At 41.6% G+C, this 27,913-nt stretch overlaps 1 protein-coding gene across 7 annotated transcripts in view; it reads left to right on the top strand.

The window, feature by feature from the left end:
* Positions 1-3,445: 3,445 nt before the first annotated feature.
* The window catches only part of ppp1r1c (protein phosphatase 1, regulatory (inhibitor) subunit 1C), a 109,478-nt gene continuing 85,010 nt past the window's right edge, over positions 3,446-27,913 (top strand). For 4 of the 7 annotated variants that reach the window (XM_073047075.1, XM_073047069.1, XM_073047072.1 and 1 more), the window contains exons 1-3: positions 3,655-3,767; positions 4,217-4,324; positions 4,546-4,603. In XM_073047075.1, coding sequence (XP_072903176.1) covers positions 3,693-3,767; positions 4,217-4,324; positions 4,546-4,603 — 241 coding nt within the window. In that variant the 5' untranslated portion in view covers positions 3,655-3,692. Of the gene's footprint in view, positions 3,465-3,654; positions 3,768-4,216; positions 4,325-4,545; positions 4,604-15,658; positions 15,697-27,913 lie in introns of those variants that run through there. The other 3 variants (XM_073047074.1, XM_073047073.1, XM_073047070.1) reach the window with 2 other exon arrangements.

The following is a 27,913-nucleotide window of genomic DNA, read 5'->3' as shown; positions in this document are numbered from 1 at the left end:
TCTTTCGGATACCATCAGAATGGGCCTTTCTCCAACTTAGAATCTCAATCTGCAGGCCAGATCTATCATTTTCCATATTTACTTTGAATCTATGGGCATTGTGATCACTATATACAAAGTGTTCCCCTACAAGAAACTTCTGTCACCGCATCACCTAATAGCAGGTCAGTATGTAGAAATCTCATTGGAATGGCAACGTACTGATCAAAGAAACTTTCCTGAAGGCATTTCACAAACTATATCTCACCTAGTCCTTTTATAGTATGGGAATCCCAGTCAATATGCAGAAAGTTAAAATCACCCGAGATAACTAACTTATGTTTCTTGCAGCAGTCTGTGATCTCTCTACAGGTTTGTTCCTGTAAGTCTTGCTGACTGCTGGGTGATCTATAATATAGCATCATTAACGTGGTCATATGTTTCTTATTCCTTGCTTCCACCCATAAAGCCTCACTAGATGAGTTCTCCAGTCTGTCTTTACAGAGCACTGCTGTGACATTTTTCCTGACGAGTAACACCACACCTCTTCCTTTAATCCCACCCACTCTATTGTGTCTAAAACCATGAAACTCCAGAATACTAAGCTGTCAGTCCTGCCCCTCCGACAACCAAGACTCTCTAAAGGCTATATCATAATTCCATGTGTTGGTCCATGTACTGAACTCATCTGCTTTTCCTACGATACTTCTTACATTGAAATATACACAGATCAGGACACTAACCACACCATGCTCAACCTTTTGACTCCTGACTTTGAGGTTTTAACACCATCTATCTCCACAACCTCTCCACTATCTTTTCTGGGACTCTGGTTCCCATCCCCTACAACTCCCATTCCTAGTAGGATAGTGGTATCCCTCCAGTTCAGGTGTAAGCCATCTTTTCTGTACAGGGCCCACCTTCCCTGGAAGAGAGCCCAATGACCCAAAAATCTGACGGTCTCCCTCATGAACCAAGTCCTTAGCCATGTGTTAAATGGTATGTTTGTCCTATTTCTGGCCTCACTAGCACATGGCACAGGTAGTAACCCTGAGCTAACAACTCTGGAGGTCCTTCCTGTAACTTAGCACTTAACTCCCTGAACTCACTTTGCAGAACCTTGTCACTCTTCCTACCTATGTCATTGGTTCCTACCTGGACCATGACCTCTGACTGTCACCCTACTAATTAAGAATGCTGAAAACGCGATCCAAAATGTTTTGGACCCTGGCACCCAAGAGGCAACAAAACATCCATGAATTTCGTTCTTGTCCACAGGCCCTCCTTTCTGCTCCTCTAACTAACAAATCCCTTATCACTACAGCTTGCCTCTTCTCTCACCTTCCCTTCCAAGTCACAGAAGCAGACTCAGAGACAGAGACCTGACCGCTGTGACTTTCCTCTGCTAGGACATCCCTCCTAACAGTATCCAAAGTGGTATACCTGTTGTTGAGGGAACGGCCACAGGAGTACTCTACACTGGTTGTTTAACCCCTTTTCCCTTCTTGACTGTCACCCAGTTTCTGTGTCCTGCATCATTGGTGTAACCACCTCTCTACATGTCCTGTCTATCACACCCTCAGCCTCTCAAATGATCTGGAGTTCATCCAGGTTCAGTTCCAACTCCTTTACACCGAGTGTTAGAAGCTGCGGCTGGGTGAAAACTGGAGGTCTCCCTGCCTTCCCACAACCTGCAAAGGGTGCATTCAACGTTCCTGCCATGCATCCCTACCGTTCTAGCTAAGTAACTATAAAGAAGGAAAAACAATAAATAAACAGGGAAAAATCTACCTTCGGCTTTTTGCTTTCTCTCACTGATGCCTTGAAGAGCTACAGCCTCAAAATGCCCACTCTAACATTGTCCACTCCAACGATGGCTGCTCTACTTGCCCCTGCCTTATTTTAATATGTTCTTGCCATTCAATCGCAATGGCTGATTGGGCGCTGCTCAAAACACCAAACTGCCATGACTCGATGCCTCATGTACTCATTTGGTGAACCTGAAGGAACTATGTCTTCCCACATTTCAGATCTCCGGTTTGCTGGCTGATCAAAGCATGGAGGGGCCCAGCTTCAACTGATTTTGTGACTTCTCCCTGAGCTTGCAGACCATTCTGGCAACAGTGGCAGTGTGGTCAGCATTATGGAGCTCATTTGACAGTCCTTAATGATGCTTTAGAAGGTCAGACGGCTGGTCATTTTGCCAATGTACTTGAATCATATGTTAGCTGTTTTTTATTCGGGTTCCTATCTTGATGCTCATTCTTTAGAGTGAAGCAAGGAAGATCCATAGTTTGGGTTGAAGTAAAGGAATTAAGCAGCGGGAGCAAAGATGGTGGTGGGAATTGCAAGATTATAAGATAACTAAGTGGGAAGGGGATGGAATCAATGACTGTGACTGTAGTGTTCACTTGAACTCTTCCTCAATGAGCTGTTCGAAGTTCAGGCTGCACAAGGGTCTCTGGGCTGTTTCCCTTTTCCTGCCTTTCCTCTTCCTGATGTTGTAGGACTTCTGGTTCCCAATTGATAATAAAGCCTGTTCTAGTAAAGGCAATGTTGTGGAGTTTGCCGTAGATCAGGGGTTTGTTACAGACTCCTCAGTTAATGGTAAGGATCCATGGCATAAAACAAGTTGGGAACCCCTGCTGCAGATGGTTAAATTCTAGATTCTTGTCAAGCAATGTATCACAGATGTATTAATGCCCTCTGTTTCCACCTGGCTCTTCCAGTTGCTAAAAGAGAAAATTGGGAAATAAAATATATAAATTAAGCAGAGCTGTTCAAAGTTTTTAATATGTCAATTCAAGTTGATGGAATTGAGCAACCTTCTGATCAGTCCTTTGTACCTTACCTCTTCCAATTAGTCTGGGCGTCTCTGTACAATTTTCACAAGTAAGGTTAGCGGCACATTGTCACACCGGAGAACATTCATTTAATTTCTTTTCACATGCTCTCATCCTTAAAAGTGTCCTTCAGTTGCAGGGGTGAGTGAGTGAAGTATTGCTTTCAAGGTCATGTTGATCCCCGTCCACCCAATAGGTAGCCGCACAAGTCCTGGTATTTGATTTTATTAACTGAAATTATGCCAATGATTTATTTTAGCATTACCCTGTAAGAAAGGATATATAATTGTTATGGTTTAAATTTGGCTTGGGTTCAATGTCAGACTTCTCACTCATCCTTGCTGTTTGATGCAGGTGTATACAGTACTTCAAAGCTTCACACATGACACATGACATTTGCCCACAAGTCTCAACGTGAGTTGTGTGTCTGGTGGCATTCAAATATCAGGTGATTTTGTAACTCAAGCCATCACTTATAAATGTCCTTTGTTACAAATCTGGCAGTTTAGCTCAGTTTAACCCCTCCCCGTCAACAGCAGAGTCATAAAAGTAATTTGATTTTGCAGGAAGGGTAACTAATTTTTCATTACATTATCTGACTAAACAAAGACATTACTTGGACTTGTCAGCAAGTACATTTACGTAAGCGATGCCAAATTTCTCCTCAACTTGTGGGTGGTTGGCATGTGAATTTATGAGTTATTTATCCACTAGTGAAGGTCTGATAATGGTAGGAAGGAGTGAGCAGGCTGCCATTCAGCCTGAGCCGAACCAGGAGAGATTCACACAAATGCCAAAATTGGGTGGCGTGGGGGGGTGGTAGGATGGTGGGGGGGATAATAATTAATTATTCTTCAGCTCAAGAGCATAATGTATGGCGCAGGATTTAAGTTAATCCCTGCACCAATCAGTACAGTGGATCTGCACCGAAATCCACTCTGTCAAGTATGAAAAAAAGAAAATGTTTCCTGAGTTCTGCTTATCAATAATTAACAGTGCATCAGCAAAGTCCAAAGGGAGCTTATATTGCACATTTGAGTAGACTGCTAATAATATATAGTAGATGGATTGGTGCATTCAAATCCCAGAGCACAAAACCATTCAAGTCCAGCATCGCATTTTAAATTAGCCTGTGGATAAATGCCTGGCTACCATGGAATTGGGATAGAGTACAATTAGCTCATTGTTTTGATGGTTTTCACAGAGGGAACTGTAGGATTGCGAGAGCACAGGCTAACATACCCCTGGATGTGTAATGAGGGAGTTGCTGAGCACAGTACATGCAGCGTAGAGGACCTTCATTCGCTAACTGGGAGACTTCCAGACAGGCTGCTATTGTTTTCCTTTAAGGAGTGTGACGGTGGATAACAACAGTAGCTCATTTCTGCTTTCAGGATTGCCAGAGTCTCCTGTGCTCGAGAATGGAGTCAAACAGTCCAAAAAAGATTCAGTTTGCTGTGCCGTTATTTGAAAGTCATCTGGATCCTGAGGCAGCTGAACAGGTAATCCAATAAGCTAAACATTTCACAATGTATTTGAATATTAAAGGTACTGATTTCAAATTTGCTTTCACACATGTCGAAACAAGTCTAATATTAAATCATTGTTATTTTTTGCTCCACTATATTAAACAATGTAAGAGCTTTTTTTTATAATTGAGGTAAATCATAAAAGTTTGTGTGTAAATGAAAAAAATTCGTTCTGTTTTGGTTATTTTTTTCAGATAAGAAGGCGAAGACCTACTCCAGCATCACTGGTTATTCTTAATGAATCTTCGCCAGGTATTGAAATTAATTTGATTTGAAAAAAATAATAGGTTCCGTGTGGCAGTGCAACTGAATTAAGCACAATGATTTTTTCTAAAATATTACTGCATAAGTGCATGAAGTAAGTTAATCACTTTCATAGTGCACCGAATGATTGTAGTATCGATGTTTTTTAAGTCTCTTTCTCTTTTGCTGAAATTGCTTGCAAACCTCTGCTACCTAAATGCTACTTCACCTGATTAACATTGGAAGCTGAACTACATTTTATGGCTAGTTATCTCTGATCTAAAAGCACTAATAAAGAGAAACAGTCAATGCCAAAAATATGTATGTGAGACACTAATGATAATTTTTGACCAGGGGTAACGTGGTGTCCTTCCCATCTAGATCAGTTTTAGGCCACCTCATTTAGCATGTAGAGGGGCCGGGGAACCAGCGTGCATGGATCTATTTGATGAGTGGGCAGAAAGCAGAATGCTCTTGGCATTTGCGCAGCTGTTTCCCATATTTGTTATTGCATTTACCTTTGTACCCTGTCCTTGTGGGATTGTAAACTGAACCTAAGATAATGAAATCTGGCTCTGTAAGATGGCAATGACTAATATTTGAAGTCTTTTCTGACGCTGTGTACATATTAGTCATGAGTCACTGTGGTGTAGCAGTTAGCGCGACACGGTTACAGCTCAGGGCGGCAGAGTTTGGAGTTCTGAACTCCAGGAGCCTGAACACCCTCTCTGTGTAATGCGTGGGTATTGTCCAGGTGCTCTGGTTTCCCTCCACAGTCCAAAGACATTCTGGTGAAGCAGGTTAATTGGTCATTGTAAATTATCTCATGATTTGGCTAGGGGTTGCTGGGTGATACAGCTTGATGAGCCTGCAGGGCCCATTCCATGTTGTACCTCAACAATAAAAAATAATATAAAGTACTTTTTTGCCTGTAAGTGTTCTTTTATTAGGCCATATGACAACTTCTATCAAATTTCATTAAACATCTATTTGTATGCTAATATTCCTCAGTCATGTCCTAATGTGGAGCGGTATGTGTAGATATATAGACACAGAGTTTGCTTGTTTGCTGAGAAAAAAATATATACATCATCATTTTTTGCTGATTGAATTCACTGAATATCATAAAGGTTTGTTCAGAAGTAAACTGCAACCTTCCGGAAGCAGGCAGCAGAGAAAGAATTCTCTTAGGAAATGAGTCATAAACTAAATCAGTGAAGGAGTCATAGGGCAGCATTATGAGCTCTATAAAATGCAATATCAGTTTCCACCACAATGTGTACAATAGGGTTCGAGTTTGCTTCTTTGAACTCAGTGAAGACCTTTTAGTATCACGTGATGCCCTTATTGATTCATTTAGATCAAATGATTAGAGGAGTACAGGACTCTGTACAGAAGTCTTCCGGTTTCAGTGTAATTATGAGTGGTCTGCTGCTCTGTTTGAAATCTCTTACTGTTCAATGTCAACCTCTGGACAGTTGCTCCATATTCTTGGAGTTGCTATAACGATAATCTTTTTATCGGTCTGCATTGCTAATTGCTGGAAAATATTATTTGGTTGATCGTCAGTGGTACAGATCACAGAACAAAATAAAATTCTTGTACATGTCTGTAGTTACTTAAGACCATAAATAGGAGTAGAGTTAGGCCATTTGGCTCATCAATTCTGCTCTGGCATTCAATCATGGCTAATTTTTTTTCAAACACTTTTGTCTTTCCTTGTAAATCTTAACCCCTTTACTAATCAAGAACCTATTAATCCTTGCCTTAGATAGACACAATGACTAGCCCTTCATAATCCCCTGTGGCAATGAATTCCACATATTCACCATCCCCTGGTTGAAGAAATTCTTCCTCATCCCTGTTATAAAGAGACATGCCTTTATTCTGAAGCGGTGGCTTTGGATGCTACAGTCTCCTACTTTTAGAAATATCCTCCCCATGTCAAGACTATTTGTGTTGTTCTAATTCCATTTGACTTTTTCTTTTTGTCCACAGTTTTCCTACTTTTGGGCTTCTGCATTTTTGTTTCCTTAATCTTCCTTTCTTAGTTACATTCTTCTTTACTGGCTTTCTTTTTCTCATCTCTTTGTTCCCTAATGCATTTTATGCAGGGACTATAAGTTATTGACTCTTTACCACTGCATGTTTTGAAGGTCAAAGTGGTCAGCAAAATGAGAAATAGTATATACCTGATTGAAAATAGAATCAGAGGGAAGTAACAAAAGCTGAAGAGGCATAGTTACAGTGAAGGAAGTGAGCTCTCTACCGGCAAGGACAGAAGTCCTAGATGGCCGGTGGATGGTTCTCCTGCTGACATTGTGGAGGATCTCTGTAATATGCTTTACATTATTATTAAGATATGGATGGAAAGTGGGGATTTTCCTCAACATTTTGACTTCAGGCAGAAGTCTGGAGAAACTTTATTCAACGGCATCATTATTTCCAATAATTTTTACTCCCAATATATTTGTCAATGCCTCTTCTGTTGGACCTGGACTAATGTGAATAGATATATTCAGCTGAATCCCACTAACTTATGCCAGCACTCCTGAATGGTACTGCAAGCACGTAGTTGTTTAAACACACTTGGTATGGGACTTCCACCCGCCCCTGTGGAATGAGAATTTCTGGGATAACCGATGGATTTGAAGTGCTCACCTGGTGCAGGGTCACAGGGGTGGTTTCTTCAAAGTAACATTGAGCATTCTCAGTCAAAACGGACACTGGGAGAGCAAAGTCTATCGATTCATCACTCTGCTTGTTTGGAAGCTTGTTTTTAAGAAAGTTAGTGTTACAGATACTGTTTAATGTGAATAGAGTTATGGAAGAAAAACAAATGGAAAGAAGTTAAATTGACTTTGTTTAAAAATTATCTTCTGTAAAGCTGGTGTTCATGTTTGTTTCTCTCGATGGTCCTTTACCTTAACCTTACTGCCCATTACGCTACTGCCATTTAGTGCAGCAATGAAGGTCCTCCATCTCTGGCCTTGTTCAAGGCTTCCTCTCAGTTTTCACTACTGACAGTCATGCAGGTCCTGGGTGGAGACTGACAAATATCATCACCTTCAGATATAGGAGGATTTTTCACTGCTGTTTCTGAAACAATTCTGTTTGACTAGTCAGGGTTGTTAGCCCTGAGCTGAACCCACAAAATCTGAAGGACCAATGGTCCGCTCTTCATCTGGCCTCTAACCTTTGATCTGTTTGGCATGAGTGACCCTACCAAGAGCCAAAACATAAAGCTCTGACTCCAGCCAACATAGCTCTCCAGATCGCTGAGGCATGCAAGCCTCCAAATCCTGCAATAAGGATGTGGTCCTCTTTGAGGTTTGGATCGTATCTGGCCCCTTAAATGTGGGAGGTGTTGGAATCATGCAACAAATGGCATTTTCTGTCAGTGATGATGTAACCCTGGGTGCTGTCTGTGTGTGGTTTGCGTGTGTAAGCAGTGCTTGTGTGCTTGGGCCACTCGGACCCTGTTGGTTGTCAGATTTGGGACAGCTAGGAGAGCTGCTACTTGGCAGCTCCAGGATCCTGGATCCAGTCGTGACCTCTGCTGCTCTCTGCGGAGCTTTCACTTCCTCCTGTGTTTTCCTGCGCATGAGGGTTAGTGGGTTCACTGGGCCTTATAAATTGCCTGGCCCTGTGCGAGTGTGTGGTAGAACGCAGAGGGGGCTGATGTGAATGAGAGGACGCTTGGAGAGGATTAGAGGACAGAAGAGACTGTAGATGCTGGAAACTGGAGATGTGGAGATGAAAGGTGAGGTCTTTAAACTCCTTTACCTCCTTCCTGATAGTAACAAGAAGGTGGTGTATCCTGGATGATGTAATTGGTGATCCTCTTAATGCACTGCCTCTTGAAGGTGTCCTTGATTGTGGGGAGGGCAGTGCCCATGATAGAGCTGGTTGAATGCACAACCCTCTGCAGCCTCTTGTGATCCATCCCTGGCAATGATGCACCACTTAGAACGCTCTCCACCATAGGTCTGTAGAAATTATTTCCACTCTCCGGTGATATACCCGATTTCCTCAAAGTAGAGCTTCTGGTATGTCTTCTTCATGATTGCATCGATGTGCTGGTCCCAAGGTACAAAGGATCCTTTGTGGATCCTTTAAGATGATGACACCCAGGATCTTGAAGCTGCTCACCCTTACCACCAGTGACACCTCAATGAGGACTGGAGTGTGTTCACCCAACTTTCCCTTCAACTCCTTGGTCTTCTGAAGTGGATTGTGAGGTTGTTGTTGCTATACCACTCAACCAACTGATCTCCCTAATTCCTGTACACCTCCTTGTTGCAATCTGAGACGTTGCCAGCAACAGTGGTGTCATTTGCAAATATCGTGTTTAGATGGTGTTTGAGCTGTGCTTTGCTTTACATGCACGAGTAGAGCAGAGGGCTAAGCACGCATCCCTGAGATGCACCTGTGTTGACTGTCAACAAGAATGAGATGTTATTACTGACCTGCACTGACTGTGGTCCCTCGATGAGGAAACTGAGGATCCAGTAGCAGAGAGAGGTACAGAAACTCAAGATTTGAAACACGGTGATTAGCACTTGTCCCTACTAATGTAGCAGGTGTAGCTTCTGTCCCCTCACCACCTGGCGCACCACCATCTAGAAACCTAAACTAACTTTCCAAATGAAGTGGATGTTTTCCTCCGCCCTGGTTGGTGCTTGCAATGTACATTGGTAAAACAATGTGAGAAATGGATGACTATTTTGCAGAGCACCTGTCTGCAGCAACCTTCTGGGTTTATGTCATTTTCACTCTCATTTTTACACCCACACTGCCCTGCCTGCCCCTGTCTTCACCATGCTATGACATTGGAGAGGCCAAATGTACAGTAAATTAAAATTAACACCATCTTAATTACCCAGCTGACACTAACCCGAATGCATAACCCTAACTCTAATTGCCACCAGACCCCAGAATCACTCCGGAACACCTCCTATAACTTACCCTGACCCCAGCCACACCAGTGGGAAGAAACCAGTTCCCTAGGAACCCCAGTAACATGCTCCTGACCCTCACCTACATTGCCATCACACCAAATTCTGGTGGCTGAGGTCAGACCTCTGCTTTCTCCAAGTCCCATCTACACAATCCTGGTCCACTAGCTTCCACAGCCCTCTGCCTCCACAGCTGATCCCATAGACTTGCACCTTTGAACAATGTTAAACCCCACATACCGCAATACCAGGGACTCTTATACAACCCAACAAAAATCAAATAAACAATAAAGCTTGGACCCTAGTAAATGTGAGTCAAGCTAGATGAGGGTAATGAAAGTGTGGGTGAGATGAAAGTGGCAGTTTCTGGTGAGACTGAATCTCCAGTGAAAAGAACAGCAAACATGAAGGATAATTATCCCATTGCTTACAAATGTACACCTAACCCAGTGATATGTACATAGAATTTTCCAGACTCAGATGACTCATACCGCCAATGTCCTTCTCCCATATTTACTCACCCTTCCCACCTAGATTTCTTTATTTTTTGGTCACTTTTCCTATTCCCTCCCTCTGATGGATCAATCTGCCCATCTGGTTCCACTATTATCTATCGGCTTTTATCCTCTTCACCCTCCAATGCTGCTGTAGAAAATGAGGATTATTTGACTAGTTTCAATGGATTAGTTCTGACTAGGTGAAGCATCACTTCTGTTGTCTGTAGCTCCATAACTCATTTGGCTACTGTCCACCAGGAATGGAACCTGCTGCTGTCATCTGCTGCGCTTGCCCATCCACTTTAGGTTCAACGTGTTATGCATTCTGAACTGCTCTTCTGCACATCACTGTTGTAACGCATGGTTATTTGAGTTACTGTCAGCTTCCTGCCAGCTCGAACCAGTCGGGCCATTCTGCTCTGACCTCCCTCATTAACAAGGCATTTTAGCCCACAGAACCGCCACTCACTGGATGAGTTTTGCGGTGTTTTTTGCATCATTCTCTGTAAATGTTAGAAATTGTTGTGCATGAAAATCCCAGGAGATCATCATTTCCTGAGATACTCAAGCCACCCTGTCTGGCACCAACAAACATTCCCTGGTCAAAGTCACTTAGATCACATTTCTTCTGATGATTGATCTGAACAACAACTGAACCTCTTGACCATGTCTGCAAGCTTTTATGCATTGAGTTGCTGCCACATGATTGGCTGATTAGATATTTGCCTTAACAAGCAGATGTACAGGTGTACCTAATAGAGTTGGCCACCGAGTGTAGATAGAAGGCAGGAAAACTGGGGTAGTGAAGGAACATATGAGAGAGAATCGAGAAATAGGTTGGGTCTTGGGTTTGATGGGGATGCATTGATAATAAGGATGAACTGAATGGGCTGAAAGTACTCCTTTGATGTTGTAAAAGATTTCCATAGTGTGCACTTTATTCAAGATGTTTATATAGATGCACCCAATAGACCACTGGTAGCAACGTTTTGGTTACTGTCTTTAATTGGGTAAACAAATGCACAAAACAACAAGATGGATTGATGGGGATTATTAAAAATTTGTGCATTTTTTAGAGAAAACTACTATGACATATGGATAACATAAAAACAACAGCTCATTCTCTTCTTAAGGGCCCCCATTCCCTTTAATTTGTATTGCTTTCTTGATTTTGCATTGATCCATGTTCTTGCTTTCTCTTTTGCCGCTGTAAGTTATGCTATTTGGTGTAAATATATCAGCATGAGTCAACATTGAGACTCCCACCCAGCCTGTCCTTCCTGAAATAGACTCGTAGATCCCAACCTCCAATCTCCATCATCCTCCCTGGAGAGATTCTGGTTCAGGGCCTGCTACACAGCTCAATTGCAACCCTTCTAACACTGAGATTCTCTTTCCATTCTCCTTTCAACCCTGGCCTTTGTATATTACATTAGATCTCAGGTAACGTGTTGCAGCAAAGCCTATGGATGTCACCCAGTCTTCTAATGAAGAACTTTTTTTCTCAGTAAACAATCATATAGGAATGGCCAGACATGTACCTTTATTTGATTTGCAAAGTATGTTGAATTTTATTTTCCGGGGTAGATTTTGATTGAAGCTGACAGGCAAAGGTAAGTGCCAGTGAGATTGTCAAGTGTTTGACTTTGCCTGTTACTTTGGCTCTGTGAAGCTGCAGTTAAACGCTTAGAAACCAGGACAACTGTTCAAACTGTACTGTTGCCTCCTGCTTAATTTTTGTAAAGTGAGCTAATGAGGCAGAAGGATCAGATTTGTTCTTTAGCCTGTACTGAACTAACAATAGTCAGGATGTACTAAATCTGGATGTTGCACTTCTGAGCTATAGGAAGAAAAATATAGTACAGATTGATTGCACAGATGAATATGTTTAAACCTTAATATGGATGTTGATTCAATCCAATTAAATCTATTACTCTGAAATTCTGTTGTAATCTAATAACTTTTCCTTTATTCCTGCTTCTTTTATAAAAGCTGCTGTAGATCTTACTTCCAATACTTTCCATTAACATAGAAAACATAGAAACATAGAAATCTACAGCACATTACAGGCCCTTCAGCCCACAATGTTGTGCTGACCAAGTAACCTACTTTAGAAGCTGCCTAGAATGTCCTTACAGCATAGCCCTCTATTTTTCTACGCTCCATGTACCTGTCTAAGAGTCTCTTAAAGACCCTAAAATCTCAAGATTTACAAGGTTCTAGATCTCAGTATTCCAGTATTCCAGATCCCAATAAACTGCGGAAGAAATATGATCTCCTAATTCTATCTCTGATTTCCCATTAAAGATCTTGATTTTATTAAATATTTGGAAATCATTTCTCTCTATTTATATTACCTGACTCAATGCTGATCATCCCAGATTAAGTTATAAATATCGTCTAACATTGAAATTTCACTTCATGATTAAGAAAGAAAGACTTTCACAGTTTCAGCATGCCTCAAAATTGTTTACAGTTGAACTTGTGCTTTTTGAAGTGTAAATGCTGATGTGATAATGGAAGAGCAGCAGTCGACTCGCACCCTGTAAGCGTGCACAGCCTGTATTGTGAAAATGCCTTATTTCACTTTATGTTGGAGAACAACTTGTCTTCACTTGCCTCCCCTTTGACATTGAATCTTGGGAACTTTACGTTCACACAACTGAGTGGATGGGGCTCCAGTATGAACCTTCTTGAAAGGCTGCACTGAGGATAGAGGACCACTCCTTCGTTATTACATGGGTTCAGCTTCAACCTGTATGCTCAAGTTTCTGAGTGCCACTTGAACTTAGCATAGAACAAAGAACATTCTCTGATATTAAATGGAACTATTGAACTATATTGACCTATTGAACTACATTGAACTATTGAACAGTGCAGCACACAGGCCCTGAGGCTCATGATGTTGTGCTGACCTATATAAATGTAGTCCTATGATCTATCTAACCTGCCTCAACCACCACCACAGACAGTGTGCTCCAATCATTGTGTTTAAATAAAAACAACTATCTCTGACATCTGTCCTAAACATTACTCCACTCACTTTAAATGGATATCATCTGATATTCGCTATTGCCACCGTGGGCAAAAGGCACTGGCTGTCCACCCTCCCTATGCCTCTTATAATCATATATACTTCTATCAAGGTACCTCTCATCCTCCTTCATTCTGACGGGAAAAAAACCCTAGCTCACTGAACCTTTCCACTTTAGACAAGTTCTTTAAATCTAGATAAGATTCTAATAAATCACCTCTGCACCCCCTCTAAAACTTACACATCCTTCCTATAATGAGGCAACCAGAAATGAACACAACATTTCAAGTGTGGTCTAACCAGAGTTTTATAAAGCTGCAACATTACCTCTTGGCTCTTGAGCTCAGTCCTTAACTAAAGAAGGCCAACATACCTTACGTCTTCTTAACCACCTTATCAACTTGTGTCGCAACTTTGACAGATTGATGGACATTGAATTCCACCCCCCCCCCCATTCCTCCATGCTGCTGAGAACCTTGAAGTTTGGTCTTCCAGAATATATCACTTCATCCTTTTCTGAATTGAACTCCATTTGACACTTCTAAGCCCAGCTCTGCATCTTGTTCAATCTACGAAAGGGTTGATTTAGACAAGAGGTTAAAAAGTGAACCAAAACTGACATTAAAGGTTCACAGTAAAAGGCAAGATCATTGGGAGTACAGATCGTTGGACCTTGCGGTGCAGTGAATAGCTCCCTGAAAGTCGATAAGGTGACAAAGAAGCCACATGACTTGCTTGCCCTCATTACTTGTAAAAAATTGGCAAGTCATGTTGCAGCTGTACAAAACCTTGGCTTGGTGTTTGGAGTGTTGTGGCTAGCTCTGTTAGTTGCATTACAGGACGTTATGGAGAAGATGGAGAAGAAGTTCACCACTATGTCACCTGGATTGGAGAGTACCAGCTGCAGTAAGAGCTTGGACAAGCTTCGATTGTTTTCTCTGAAACATCAGAGGATGAGGGGCAGCTTGGTAGAAGTATATAACATGATGAAAATCATAGGTGGGGATTGATGATCAACGCCAATTTCCAGAGAGCAGAGGTTTAAGGGATATTTATGATCCAAGTTTATTTTACAGAGAGTGCTAGATGCCTAGATTGAGATGCCAAAGGAGTTGTTGGAAGCAGATACAATAACTATGATTAATGGACACGCGCATAGTGGGATATGGACCATGTGCAGGCAGATGGGTTATTTAAATTGGTACCATTTTCGGTGCGGACATGGTAGGCCAAAAGGTCTTTTCCTGCATCGTACCGTGCCATGCTTTTCGCTCAAAAATTTCTCGAATGTACCTGAAAACCTCTGCTACTCATGACCTGAATATTTCAACCATGTATAGTCTATTTATAGTGATTAGGGATTTGCTTTAATTTCTATATTGCTTTTCTCTAAGCCAAAGAAGGTGGATTTTTGTGGGCTATGGAAAAATAGAATCTACCAACATTAAAAAAAAAGTAAAATCTAATTAAAATGTCTTAGCAAATTGAACTATCTTGATATATAACAGGAAACGAAGTGATGTAGCTGCATTGTGCAACAATGTCATAAATATACTCTCCTTGAACATGTCCCTTGATATATAAAATACTTGCATGTTACTCTGTATAGTCCACTAGATTTTCATGCATTAGATCTAAACATATTAAAAATTGATTGTTTAAATAATTTAAAATAGTGCATTTTAAAATGCCAATTATCCTAAATAATGACACGATAGAAAGAACAAAAATGACTGATTTAGAACTTCTGATCAATGTTGTAATATCAAAATCTGTTTTTAGATGTTGTGCAATTTTGTAAATGAAATGGATTAAGTTACACTATTCAGATTAGTTCTGTTTTCCTACTCCTCTCTACAGTCACTACAGTATAATCTAACATAAGTTCATAACCTTGCACTTCCCACGTTTGCTGTACTTACTTCAAGGAAGCACCTCCAACAGTGGAACTTTACAAAACCCATAAAAGTAAGTAATTTGAGAAATTATACAATGAGCTTTTAGACTTTGTCAGTAAAATGAATTCTGGATTATATCTGACCTGGCTGTATTTGACATTGAAATCAGATTCAAAGTGCTCCTTGACAAATGTATTTTTCTTCCTCCTGAGTAAACATTTCTTAAAAAGTTTAGTGACGAGCTTTCATTTCATCTGGCAAACAAGTGTCTATCTGAATAAATTGTAACTGATGGAGAATTTAATAAGTCACCAGTCTATTTACACTGTTTTATAACCTCAGTGGAATGTGCAGTAAAACTGTAAAGGTTATATTTTAAAAGAATTGGAATGAGAGAGAGCTGTTCAACTCCCCTGGAAGACTGCCAGTGTAATGTCATTAAAGGGAGAATGAAGGCAAAAAGCAGGTAACTACAGACCAGTTAGCCTAAAGCCCTTATTGGAAAATTGTTGAATGAACTATTAAGGAGGTAATAGCAGAATATTTGGAAAATCATACTCTGATCTAATGGAGTCTGCATAACTTCTTGAAGGAGACATCATGGCTGAAAAAGTTATTAGACATTTGAGGAAGGGGATGGAGGGGAATTGGTAGAAGTAAAGTAATTAAATTTGTAAAAGGTATTGAAGAAGATGCTAAAAGATTGCTTTGCAAGGTAAGAGCACGAGGTAAAATATTAGTATAGATCAAGAATTGTCTAACTTGCTAGAAGCTGCAAGGAAACGTAAAGGGTTCATTCTCACATTGGTAGACTGTAGCTGGTGGGGTGTATCAGGAACCATAACTATTTGCAATATACTGTATAGTCATTATTTAGCTATATTTGTGGATGATAGAAGCAGGTGGGAATGCAAACTGTGAGGAAGATACACGTATACCGGTAAGTTAACGTGTGGGCAAAGAAGTTGGGAAATGGATTGCAGTGTGGGAAAACGTCAAGTTGTTCATAATGAAATGAAGAATGATAAAAAGAAAACAAAACATTTAAATAGAGAAAACCTGCAGAAATCTGCAGCTCAAAAGAATTAGAGATTCTTGCACCAAAAACCCAGAAAGGTGCCATATCCGTAGATGTGACCTTTAATTAGGAACATTAATGGAATGGTGTTTTTTATTTCAAGGGGTTTGGAATATCAAAAATGGTAACTCTTACAAAATAGGCAACTGTGAGGTCTTATCTAGAACACTGTATACTCTCCTTTTCTGAGGAGGTTTATAAGGTAAATGCTGGGAGGATGTTTCCCTTATGTGGGGTGGGTGGGGGGAGGGGGGAAGTGTTCGCAGTCTCTGAGCACAAGGCAGATCTCACTATAGGGAACTTCACTTCCAGAGTTTAAGACTGAGATGAGGATAAATTTCTTCTTTGAGTCTTTGAAATAGTTTTCCTACAATCTTTTTTGTAAAAGAATAGATAGGATATGGGGAACGTGGATAAGGAAATTGGGGTCAAGGATGGACTTTGTTGAATGGTGATGCAGGCTCAAGGGGCCAAATAGAGACTCTTGTTCCTGCTTCTTCTGGTTATTTCTACTCAGCTCCTGAAATGTTTATATTTAGAAGGTGCCTCTCTGAGCAGTAATGGTAGCATGTCTCTCATTTATGACTTTCAAAGCAGGAATCATTTTGTATATTCTCACTGATTCAGCATTTTTAATGCCAGATCGTAATTGATTTGAGTGGCTAATAATTTGAAATACAAAGGAACTATCTGAATTATGTTTGTTAACCAGTTTTAATCATATCTGCCTGCTTCAGCATATAGCTTGAATGTTCTTTCCTGATTTGGAAGTTTGGACTGTTCCTGATGTACTTTTATCATTCCCTAACTCTCACCCCGTCCTTGATCACATGAATGTTTCTCACTCATCACAGAAGCCCGTGGCTGTCTATTGTGGCTCAGTTCTTTTGGTGTTGGCAGCCTGTTCTTATTATTTGTGACTGAATCTCGACTTGCGAATGTAATGGACAATTTAGCTGCTGCAACCATCAAGGCAGAAGTTAGTCCTCTCTTTCACCAGTACAAAGTGAGGATTGCTGTGCAGAATTGTGGAGCTGACAGGACGACTGATTTTTTTTTCACCCTGATCTTGACCGTCCAAGATGAATTAATGCAGCAAATATCAGGATCAAACACTGGACATCTTCACTGATAAATGATCTTTTATTTGACTTGGTTATTCATTGTCAGATGGTAATGATACCTATATTCTTGCTCAATGACCTCTAATGACTTATTCCAGAACTTTCTAGATCTGATCCAGTCCTTTAACACATGAAATTACATGTGGCCTTTTTTAAAATTTTACTGGCATCATCTCTTTTGTTTTTTAATGAATTCCACAGGACAATGGCATGGACAACCATTTCTGGTTGTATATCTTACTTCTTCACATGGTGTCTCTGCTGTTCGAATTTTTAGATCATTGATCTACTGAAAGAAACTTGTATTTTGTTTCTATGATGTGATAAACTGTGTGAAAATTGCTGAGGAGTTGTTTGGAGCAGAAGTGCAAAGTAGGTCATATTCCCATTTGCCTGGGCTTTTTAGGTAGCTGGTTGATTGTTGTCAGGCTGGAATGCAGTATGAGTTATTCTGAATGGAATTAAAAACAAAAAAGCTAGTCATTGTCTTCGTGGGGGGGGGGGGGAGGGGGGGTGGAAGGGACATGCTCCTGTCTGCATCAACAGTGCTGAGGTGGTGAGATTTGAGAGCTTCGTCCTTGGTGTGAACATCACAAATAACCTGTCCCCAACCATTTTGATGTCATGGCCAAGAAAGCTCACTAATGCCTCTACGTCCCCGGGCAGCTAAAGAAATTTAGCACACACCTGTTGACTATTACCAATTTTTATTGATTCACCATAGAAAACATTCTGTCTGGATGCATGACAGCTTGGTAAGCAACTGCTCTGCATATTACCGCAATAAATTGCAGCTCAGCGCATCACAGGAACCAACCTCTCCTTTCTAGATTCTGTCTACACCTTACCCTGCCTCAGTAAAACAGCCAGCATAATCAAAGACATCGCCCACCCTGGACATTCTCTCATCTTCCTTTTTCATCAGGCAGAAGACACAAAAGCCTGAGAACACGTACCATCAGGCTCAAGGACAGCTCCTATTCAGCTGGTATCAGAGGTTCGAACAGATCTTTTGTATGATAACCTCAACTCTTCACCTCACAGTCAACCTCATTATGACCTTGCATTTTATCATTTATCTGCACTATACTTCTTGTTCCTTTTACACTCTATTCTGCATTATTATTGTTTTACCTTATTCTAGCTCAATACACCATGTATTGATTTGATCTGTATAAACAGTATGCAAGACAAGATTTTTACTGCATCATGGTGCCGGTGACAATAACAAACCAGTACTAATACTGGTTATTCCAGGCCAATTGCTTACTTGCAGGGCTGAGCCCTCTGCCTATTATAAGCAGAACAATAGTAGTCTGTTAATGCCAGTGTGAAAGGAATATTGTCGGTCAGCTTGATTTACCCTAACTTGAAACAGGATATACAGTAATGTAATTGAGAGCATTTGTAATGATTTAATTGTTTAGGCTTGAAGTTAAAGCAGCATAGCAGAAAGAAACACTTCAATGGAAGTGAACTGTAAGATTTATGATCCTTAAATTAGAACTTAGCAGGAGCTACACTTCCAAATCTGTTGAGCTGGCAGTGGTCATTAACTAAATAGGATTGCTTCGGAGATTAAGGGATATTTTAAAATATCTTTTTAATTGCTTGAAGAGTTTACAAAATGCTACCCTGTCCAAATGAACTCGTGGGTCACTGACATTCATTTCTGTTACCCGTTGTTGAAATTTTGGAAAAATATAATTCTCACTTCCTGCAGTGGATAGAATCAGCTTTTCATTCTTTTGTAAGATACTTACAGTGCATTCTGGTTAATTGGGACACAATGGGACCAGTACATTTTAGCACAATTCTGTGCTAAAACCTGCTCTAATTAGCCAAGCTTATATGGAAATAGTTAAGCAGTATAAAAAAGTCAAACTACCATTTGACTGAGTAACAATTTGTGTATTTCAATGAAATACAGAACAAATTGGAACACTACCAATGCTATTACAGTACTATAAAACTGTATTAATTCCTAGTAGTTATTGATGGAGGAATTCATCTGCCATGTTCTTGCATGAAAACCCATGAATACAGCCAAATGAGACAGCGTTACTCTGGGGCCAAGGTGCAAAACACATGAATGCCAACAGTCGCACAGCCAAAGCACATAAAGATATTAGTAAGACACAACCGTACAAAAAAAATTGTCCAGGCCCAAGCCATGAGCGCCACAGAAATCTGCAGTGGACCAGAATATAGCTTATCTTCGGCACAGTGGGAAGCACTGGATGATGCGCTGCACCTCACTGGCCCCGGTGGAGTACTTCGGCTCCGATGTCTCTCTCCTGGCAGCTGTAAGCAGGCAAAGTCTCGCCTCGAGGTCTAGTCCTCGACATGACCAGGTCTACGGAGCTCCCCTGCTGTCCGACCCTGCTCTCTGCCAATAAATTTGTGAATCATAGAAACATAGAAAATAGGTGCAGGAGTAGGCCATTTGGCCCTTCAAGCCTGCACCGCCATTCAGTATGATCATGGCTGATCATCCAACTCAGAACCCTGTACCTGCTTTCTCTCCATATCCCCTGATCCCTTTAGCCACAAGGGTCATATCTAACTTCCTCTTAAATATAGCCAATGAACCGGCCTCAACTGTTTCCTGTGGCAGAGCATTCCACAGATTCACCACTCTCTGTGTGAAGAAGTTTTTCCTCATCTCGGTCCTAAAAGGCTTCCCCTTTATCCTTAAACTGTGACCCCTCGTTCTGGACTTCTCCAACATCAGAAACAATCTTCCTGCATCTAGCCTGTCCAATCACTTTAGAATTTTATACGTTTCAATAAGATCCCCCCTCAATCTTCTAAATTCCAGTGAGTATAAGCCTAGTCGATCCAGTCTTTCTTCATATGAAAGTCCTGCCATCCCAGGAATCAATCTGGTGAACCTTCTCTGTATTCCCTCTATGGCAAGAATGTCTTTCCTTAGATTAGGGGACCAAAACCGCACACAATATTCTAGGTGCGGTCTCACCAAGGCCTTGTACAACTTCAGTAGAATCTCCCTGCTCCTGTACTCAAATCCTTTTGCTATGAATGCCAACATACCATTTGCCTTTTTCACCGCCTGCTGTACCTGCATGCCCACCTTTAATGACTAGTGTACAATGACACCCAGGTCTCGCTGCATCTCCCCTTTTCCTAATCGGCCATGGTTCAGATAATAATCTGTTTTCCTGTTCTTGCAGCCAAAGTGGATAACCTCACATTTATCCACATTAAATTGCATCTGCCATGAATTTGCCCACTCACCTAACCTATCCAAGTCACCCTGCATCCTCTTAGCATCCTCCTCACAGCTAACACCGCCGCTCAGCTTCGTGTCATCTGCAAACTTGAAGATGCTGCATTTAATTCCCTCGTCTAAATCATTAATATATATTGTAAACAACTGGGGTCCCAACACTGAGCCTTGCGGTATCCCACTAGTCACTGCCTGCCATTCTGAAAAGGTCCCGTTTACTCCCACTCTTTGCTTCCTGTCTGCCAACCAATTCTCTATCCACATCAATACCATACACCCAATACTGTGTGCTTTAAGTTTGTACACTAATCTCCTGTGTGGGACCTTGTCAAAAGCCTTTTGAAAATCTAAATATACCACATCCACTGGCTCTCCCCTATCCACTCTATTAGTTACATCTTCAAAAAATTCTATAAGATTCGTCAGACATGATTTTCCTTTCACAAATCTGTGCTGACTTTGTCCAATGATTTCACCTCTTTCCAAATATGCTGTTATCACATTCTTGATAACTGACTCTAGCATTTTCCCCACCACCGATGTCAGACTAACCGGTCTATAATTCCCCAGTTTCTCCCTCCCTCCTTTTTTAAAAAGTGGGGTTACATTAGCCACCCTCCAATCCTCAGGAACTAATCCAGAATCTAAGGAGTTTTGAAAAATTATCACTAATGCATCCACTATTTCTTGGGCTACTTCCTTAAGCACTCTGGGATGCAGACCATCTGGTCCTGGGGATTTATCTGCCTTTAATCCCTTCAATTTACCTAACACCACTTCCCTACTAACATGTATTTCCCTCAGTTCCTCCATCTCACTAGACCCTTACTATTTCTGGAAGATTATTTATGTCCTCCTTAGTGAAGACAGAACCAAAGTAGTTATTCAATTGGTCTGCCATGTCTTTGTTCCTTATGATCAATTCACCTGTTTCTGACTGTAAAGGACCTACATTTGTCTTGACCAATCTTTTTCTTTTCACGTATCTATAAAAGCTTTTACAGTCAGTTTTTATGTTCCCTGCCAGCTTTCTCTCATAATCTTTTTTCCCTTTCCTAATTAAGCCCTTTGTCCTCCTCTGCTGGACTCTGAATTTCTCCCAGTCCTCAGGAGTGCCGCTTTTTTTTGCTAATTTATATGTTTCTTCTTTGGACTTGATACTATCCCTAATTTTCCTTGTCAGCCACGGGTGCACTACCTTCCCTGATTTATCCTTTTGCCAAACTGGGATGAACAATTGTTGTAGTTCATCCATGTGATCTTTAAATGCTTGCCATTGCATATCCACCGTCAACCCTTTAAGTATCATTTGCCAGTCTATCTTAGCTAATTCATATCTCATACCTTCAAAGTTACCCTTCTTTAAGTTCAGAACCTTTGTTTCTGAATTAACTGTGTCACTCTCCATCTTAATGAAGAATTCCACCATATTATGGTCACTCTTACCCAAGGGGCCTCGCACAACAAGATTGCTAACTAACCCTTCCTCATTGCTCAATACCCAATCTAGAATGGCCTGCTCTCTAGTTGGTTCCTCGACATGTTGGTTCAGAAAACCATCCTGCATACATTCCAGGAAATCCTCTTTCTCAGCACCCTTACCAATTTGGTTCACCCAATCTGTATGTAGATTGAAGTCACCCATTATAACTACTGTTCCTTTATTGCACACATTTCTAATTTCCTGTTTAATGCCATCCCCAACCTCACTACTGTTAGGTGGCCTGTACACAACTCCCACCAGCGTTTTCTGCCCCTTAGTGTTATGCAACTCTACCCATATCGATTCCACATCCTCCAGGCTAATGTCCTTCCTTTCTATTGCGTTAATCTCCTCTCTAACCAGCAATGCTACCCCACCTCCTTTTCTTTCCTGTCTATCCCTCCTGAATATTGAATATCGCTGCATGTTGAGCTCCCATCCTTGGTCACCCTGGAGCCATGTCTCTGTGATCCCAACTATATCATATTCATTAATAACTATCTGCACATTCAATTCATTCACCTTGTTACGAATGCTCCTCGCATTGACACACAAAGCCTTCAGGCTTGTTTTTACAACACTCTTAGCCCTTATACAATTATGTTGAAAAGTGGCTCTTTTTGCTTTTTGCCCTGGATTTGCCTGCCTGCCACTTTTACTTTTCACCTTACTACTTTTTGGTTCTACCCTCATTTTACACCACTCTGTCTCTCTGCACTTGTTCCCATCCCCCTGCCACATTAGTTTAAAGCCTCCTGAACATTGGTTCAGGACATTGGTTCCAGTCCAGCTCAGGTGCAGACCGTCCTGTTTATACCGGTCCCAGCTCCCCCAGAAATGGTTCCAATGCCCCAGAAATTTGAATCCCTCCCCCTTGCACCATTTTTCAAGCCACGTATTCATTTGAAATATCCTCCTATTTCTACTCTGACTAGCATGCGGCACTGGTAGTAATCCAGAGATTATTACCTTTGTGGTCCTACTTTTTAGTTTATCTCCTAACTCCCTAAATTCACCTTGTAGGACCTCATCCCATTTTTTACCTATATTGTTGGTACCTATGTGCACCACGACCACTGGCTGTTCACCCTCCCATTCCAGAATGTCCTGCAGCCGCTCAGAGACATCCTTGACCTTTGCACCAGGGAGGCAACATACCATCCTGGAGTCTCGTTTGCGGTCACAGAAACGCCTATCTATTCCCCTTAGAATCGAATCCCCTATCACTATGGCTCACCCACTCCTTTTCCTTCCCTCCTGTGCCGCAGAGCCACCCATGGTGCAATGAACTCGGCTGCTGCTGCCTTCCCCTGATGAGACATCTCCCCCAACAGTATCCAGAACAGTATATCTGTTTAGGAGGGAGATGATCTCAGGGAACTCCTGCACTACCTGCCTACTGCTACGCTGTCTAGTGGCCACCCCTTCCCTTTCTGCATGAATCAAACTTGCAGCATTCCACATTTACAAAATCATCGCAGGCACCTAATGGACTACCTTCATACAATGCATTAGATGATTGCATCTTCTAAATCTTCATTTTTCATTACAACATTCAATATCTTCGTAATTCCTAACTGGTTGGAGAAGTAAAATCATTTCCTTTCACTCCTGGCTGTTTCTGGCATCTCCAAGCCTAAATGCTAAATGTTCCCATTTGTTTTACTGCTTATTTCTTGCCAACTATCAGTGACAAAAATCACTGCTGTTTGAACACAAACACATGCAACTTGTGCTATTTTAAAACTGACCACGTTAAGCAGGGTGTAATGCCGAACAGCCAATGCAAGTGCACACAAATGACGCTGGTTAAAAACTGTTTGGCAATATTCCCCTATCCCAATTAAGCAGCATGGTGTCCCAAACAAATGAAGGGAATTCTGGTTATTTTCTCGGTTTTTGTTCTTTAAGAGATGTTCCAGAAAACAGCTGCCCCTCTTAACTGATGGCTCAATTAACCATAATCCACTGTACATAATTTTAAAAAAAAGTTGAGATAAACATTTCATTACAGGTTGAGAATCATGGAAATACTGAAAGGAAAGACAGTCATCTGCTCTAATTATTCTTCAATGAAGTACTTTCTCTCCTTAAAGGTTGACTTCACTGTTATTCTGAGTTTATATTATCAGAAATTACACATATGCAGATTACATAAATAATCAAACAAATTTAATTATCCCGAGATAATCCAGTTTGCTGGCTGAGGTTGGCAGAATGGTATTTTTACTGCATGTGTTGAAGATAAGGTTTGAGGAGCTTTATTCCTTCCTCTCGTTTTTATATTGCAAGAAATGCAGGAACAAGACATGCAACAACTTGAACCTACTCCATTGTCCATCACGGTCTTTGCTGATCCAATAATAAGTCCACTTTGCCATCTGGTCACAATATTCCTTGAGGTTATTGACCACTGTTTTTTTTTCGCTGTCCCTCTGGATTGAGGATGAATGCTTTCATTCTGGTTTTGTGGGCTATGAAAAGACACACAGCCAATGTGTGAACAATAGAATCATCCACAGATGGGGCAAGTAGCACCTGACAGAACAAAGAGGCGAATAGCTGGTGAGATAGTGGATTCCTTCTGCCATTTACATGTGGCTTCTGTCTGCTCCCGATGCATAGAAACACAGAAACTCTACTGCACAATACAGGCCCTTTGGCCCACAATGCTGTGCTGAACATCCCCTTACTTCAGAAATTACCGGGTGATACCCATAGCCCTCTGTTTTTCTAAGCTCAATGTACATATCCAGAAGTCTCTTAAAAGACCCTATCATATCTGCCTCCACCACTGTCACCGGCAGCCCATTCCATGCACTCACCACTGTTACGTACCCCGTAACTGGGTGTCTTACCAGCAAAGATAGAAGTGTCCGTTGGAGTCTGGTACTGTTTTCAAAACAGTGTTTATTAGTAAAATATACAAATCAATATCAACAATGCAAATATACAGATAATACACGTTAGCAATACTAAACCTAAAAGTGTGGGTATAATAATAATCAATAATAAACAAGCTCTATCGATGTCTAGGGGATAATGAATTATCATGGGAAAGTATAAAGTTCGGTTCAGTTCATACAGGCTGAGGTAGTTGTTGGTCGATGTGTTGTAATTGTTGGAGAGAGAGAGAGAGAGATCAAACAGTGACAGCCAGTCAAACCTTCCTTTACGATCTTGATCTGTCGATGTGTTGTTGTGGCCATTCAGGTATGACCCCTCTATCCTTTAGCTAGACCGTTCTTCTATGGTGGACTCGTCACCCAGGCAAGGGTGGACACACACACAAGCCCCCACCGGCCTCACTATAAACACTGTGAGTTCGGTCTCCGATGCCCCCCACTTTTCTCGTGGGTTCCAACACTTAAACAGTGCTCACTAGTGTGTCTCCTGGTGTGTCTGAGGGGTGTCTCCCCAGACCTCACTTTTATCCCTACTCACGGGGTCTCAGGTGTCAATCAGTTTTGAATAGCGTAGCCCATCAAACCCGCCCTCTCCGGCTGTCCACTGAGGAATTTTAATGAACAGAATAGTACCAAGTAAACAGCCCTCTCCGGAGCCGTGAGTCTTACAGGAGTCATAATATGGTCTCTCTCCCCCGGTGTTATCTTGCCCTTGTCTGAAGCAAATGTTCCAGTCCCAGTATGTTTTTGTTCCATCTCTTTCTCTCTCATTAGCAGCCTGGCAACAGTAACGGTTTGTAATTCTCCCAGAGGAGGGGGACATGGGCAACCTTGTCCCATCAGAGCTGTTCATCCTTCGTAACACCACTCTCTGAGTAAAAAACTTACCTCTGACATCTCCTCTGTACCTACTTCCAAGTACCTTAAACCTGTGTCCTCACATTATAGCCAATTCAGCCCTGGGAAAAAGACTTTGACTATCCACATGATCAATGCCTTTCATCATCTTATACACCTCTATCAGGTCATCTCTCATCCTCCATCACTCCAAGGAGAAAAGGCAGAGTTCACTCAACCTATTCTCATAAGGCATGCTCTCCAATCCAGGCAACATCCTTGTAAATCTCCTCTGCACCATTTCTATGGCTTCCACATCCTTTCTGTAGTGAGGTGACCAGAACTAAGCACAGTACTCCAAGCGGGGTCTGACCAGGGTCCTATATAGCTGCAACATTGCCTCTCGGCTCCTAAATTCAGTTCCACAATTGATGAAGGCCAATGCACCGTAAGCCTTCTTAACCACAGAGTCAACCTGCACAGCAGCTTTGAGTGTCCTATGGACTCAGACCCCAAGATCCCTCTGATCCTCCACACTACCAAGAGTTACCATTAATACTATATTCTGCCATCATATTTGACCTTCCAAAATGAACCACCTCACACTTATCTGGGTTGATCTTCATCTACCACTTCTCAGCCCAGTTTTACATCCTATCAATGTCCCGCTGTAACCTCTGACACCCCTCCACACTATCCACAACACCCCCAACCTTTGTGTCTTCAGCAAATTTACTATCTGTTTAGTCACATCCTCAAAAAATTCAATGAGGCTCGTAAGGCACGGCCTGCCTTTGACAAAGCCATGCTGACTACTCCTAATCATATTATGCCTCTCCAAATGTTCATAAATCCTGCCTCGCAGAATCTTTTCCATCAACTTACCAACCACTGAAGTAAGACTCACTGGTCTATAATTTCCTGGGCTACCTCTACTCCCTTTCTTGAATAAGGGAACAACATCTGCAACCTTCTAATCCTCCAGAACCTCTCCCATCCTCATTGATGATGCAAAGATCATTGCCAGAGGCTCAGCCATCTCTTCCCTCACCTCCCACAGTAGCCTGGGGTACATCTCGTCTGGTCCTGGAGACTTATTCAACTTGATGCTTTCCAAAAACTCCAGCACATCCTCTTTCTTAATGTCTATATGCTCAAGCTTTTCAATCTGCTGTGAGTCATCCCTAAAATCACCAAGATCCTTTTCCATTGTGAATACTGAAGTAAAGAATTCATTAAATACCTCTGCTATCTCCTCCGATTCCATACACATTTTACACTGTCACACTTGATTGGTCCTATTCTCTCACATCTTATCCTCTTGCTCTTCACTACTTGTAGAATGCCTGGGGGTTTTCTTTAATCCTGCTCGCCAAGGCCTTCTCATGGCCCCTTCTGGCTCTCCTAATTTCAGTCTTAAGCTCCTTCCTGCTAGCCTTATAATCTTCTAGATCTCTATCATTGCCTAATTTTTTGAACCTTTCATAAGCTCTTCTTTTCTTCTTGACTAGATTTGCAACAGCCTTTGTACACATAGTTCCTATACCCCACCATCCTTTCCCTGTCTCATTGGAATGTACCTACTCAGAATCCCACACAAATATCCCCTGAACATTTGCCACATTTGTTCGGTACGTTTCCCTGAGAACATCTGTTCCCAATTTATGCTTCTAAGTTCCCCTCATAGTTCCCCTTACTCCAATGAAATGTTTCCCTAACTTGTCTGTTCCTATCCCTCTCCAATGCTATGGTAAAGGAGATAGAATTGTGATCACTATATCCAAAATGCTCTCCTACTGAGAGACCTGACACCTGACCAGGTTCATTTCCCAAAAGCAGATCAAGTACAGCCTCTCCTCTTGTTGGCTTATCTACATATTGTGTTAAGAAACCTTCCTGAACACACCTAACAAACTCCACCCTATCTAAACTCCTCGCTTTTGGGAGATGCCAATCAATATTTGGGAAATTAAAATCTCCCACCATGACAACCCTGTTATTAGTACACCCTTCCAGAATCTGTCTCCCTCTCTGCTCCTCGGTGTCCCTGTTACGCTTGGGTGGTCTGTTAAAAACACCCAGTAGAGTTATTTACCCCTTCCTGTTTCTAACTTCCACCTGCAGAGACTCAGTAGACAATCCCTCCATGACTTCCTTCTTTTCTGCGGCCGTGACAATATCTCTGATCAACAGTGCCGCGCCCCCACCTCTTTTGCCTCACTCTCTGTCCTTTCTGAAACATCTAAAGCCTGGC

The sequence above is a fragment of the Hemitrygon akajei genome, chromosome 5, assembly GCF_048418815.1.
Source record: "Hemitrygon akajei chromosome 5, sHemAka1.3, whole genome shotgun sequence".
NCBI classification, from domain to species: Eukaryota; Metazoa; Chordata; class Chondrichthyes; order Myliobatiformes; family Dasyatidae; genus Hemitrygon; species Hemitrygon akajei.
The sequence above is the reverse complement of the archived record's forward strand: the minus strand, read 5'-3'. Positions and strand labels throughout refer to the sequence as shown.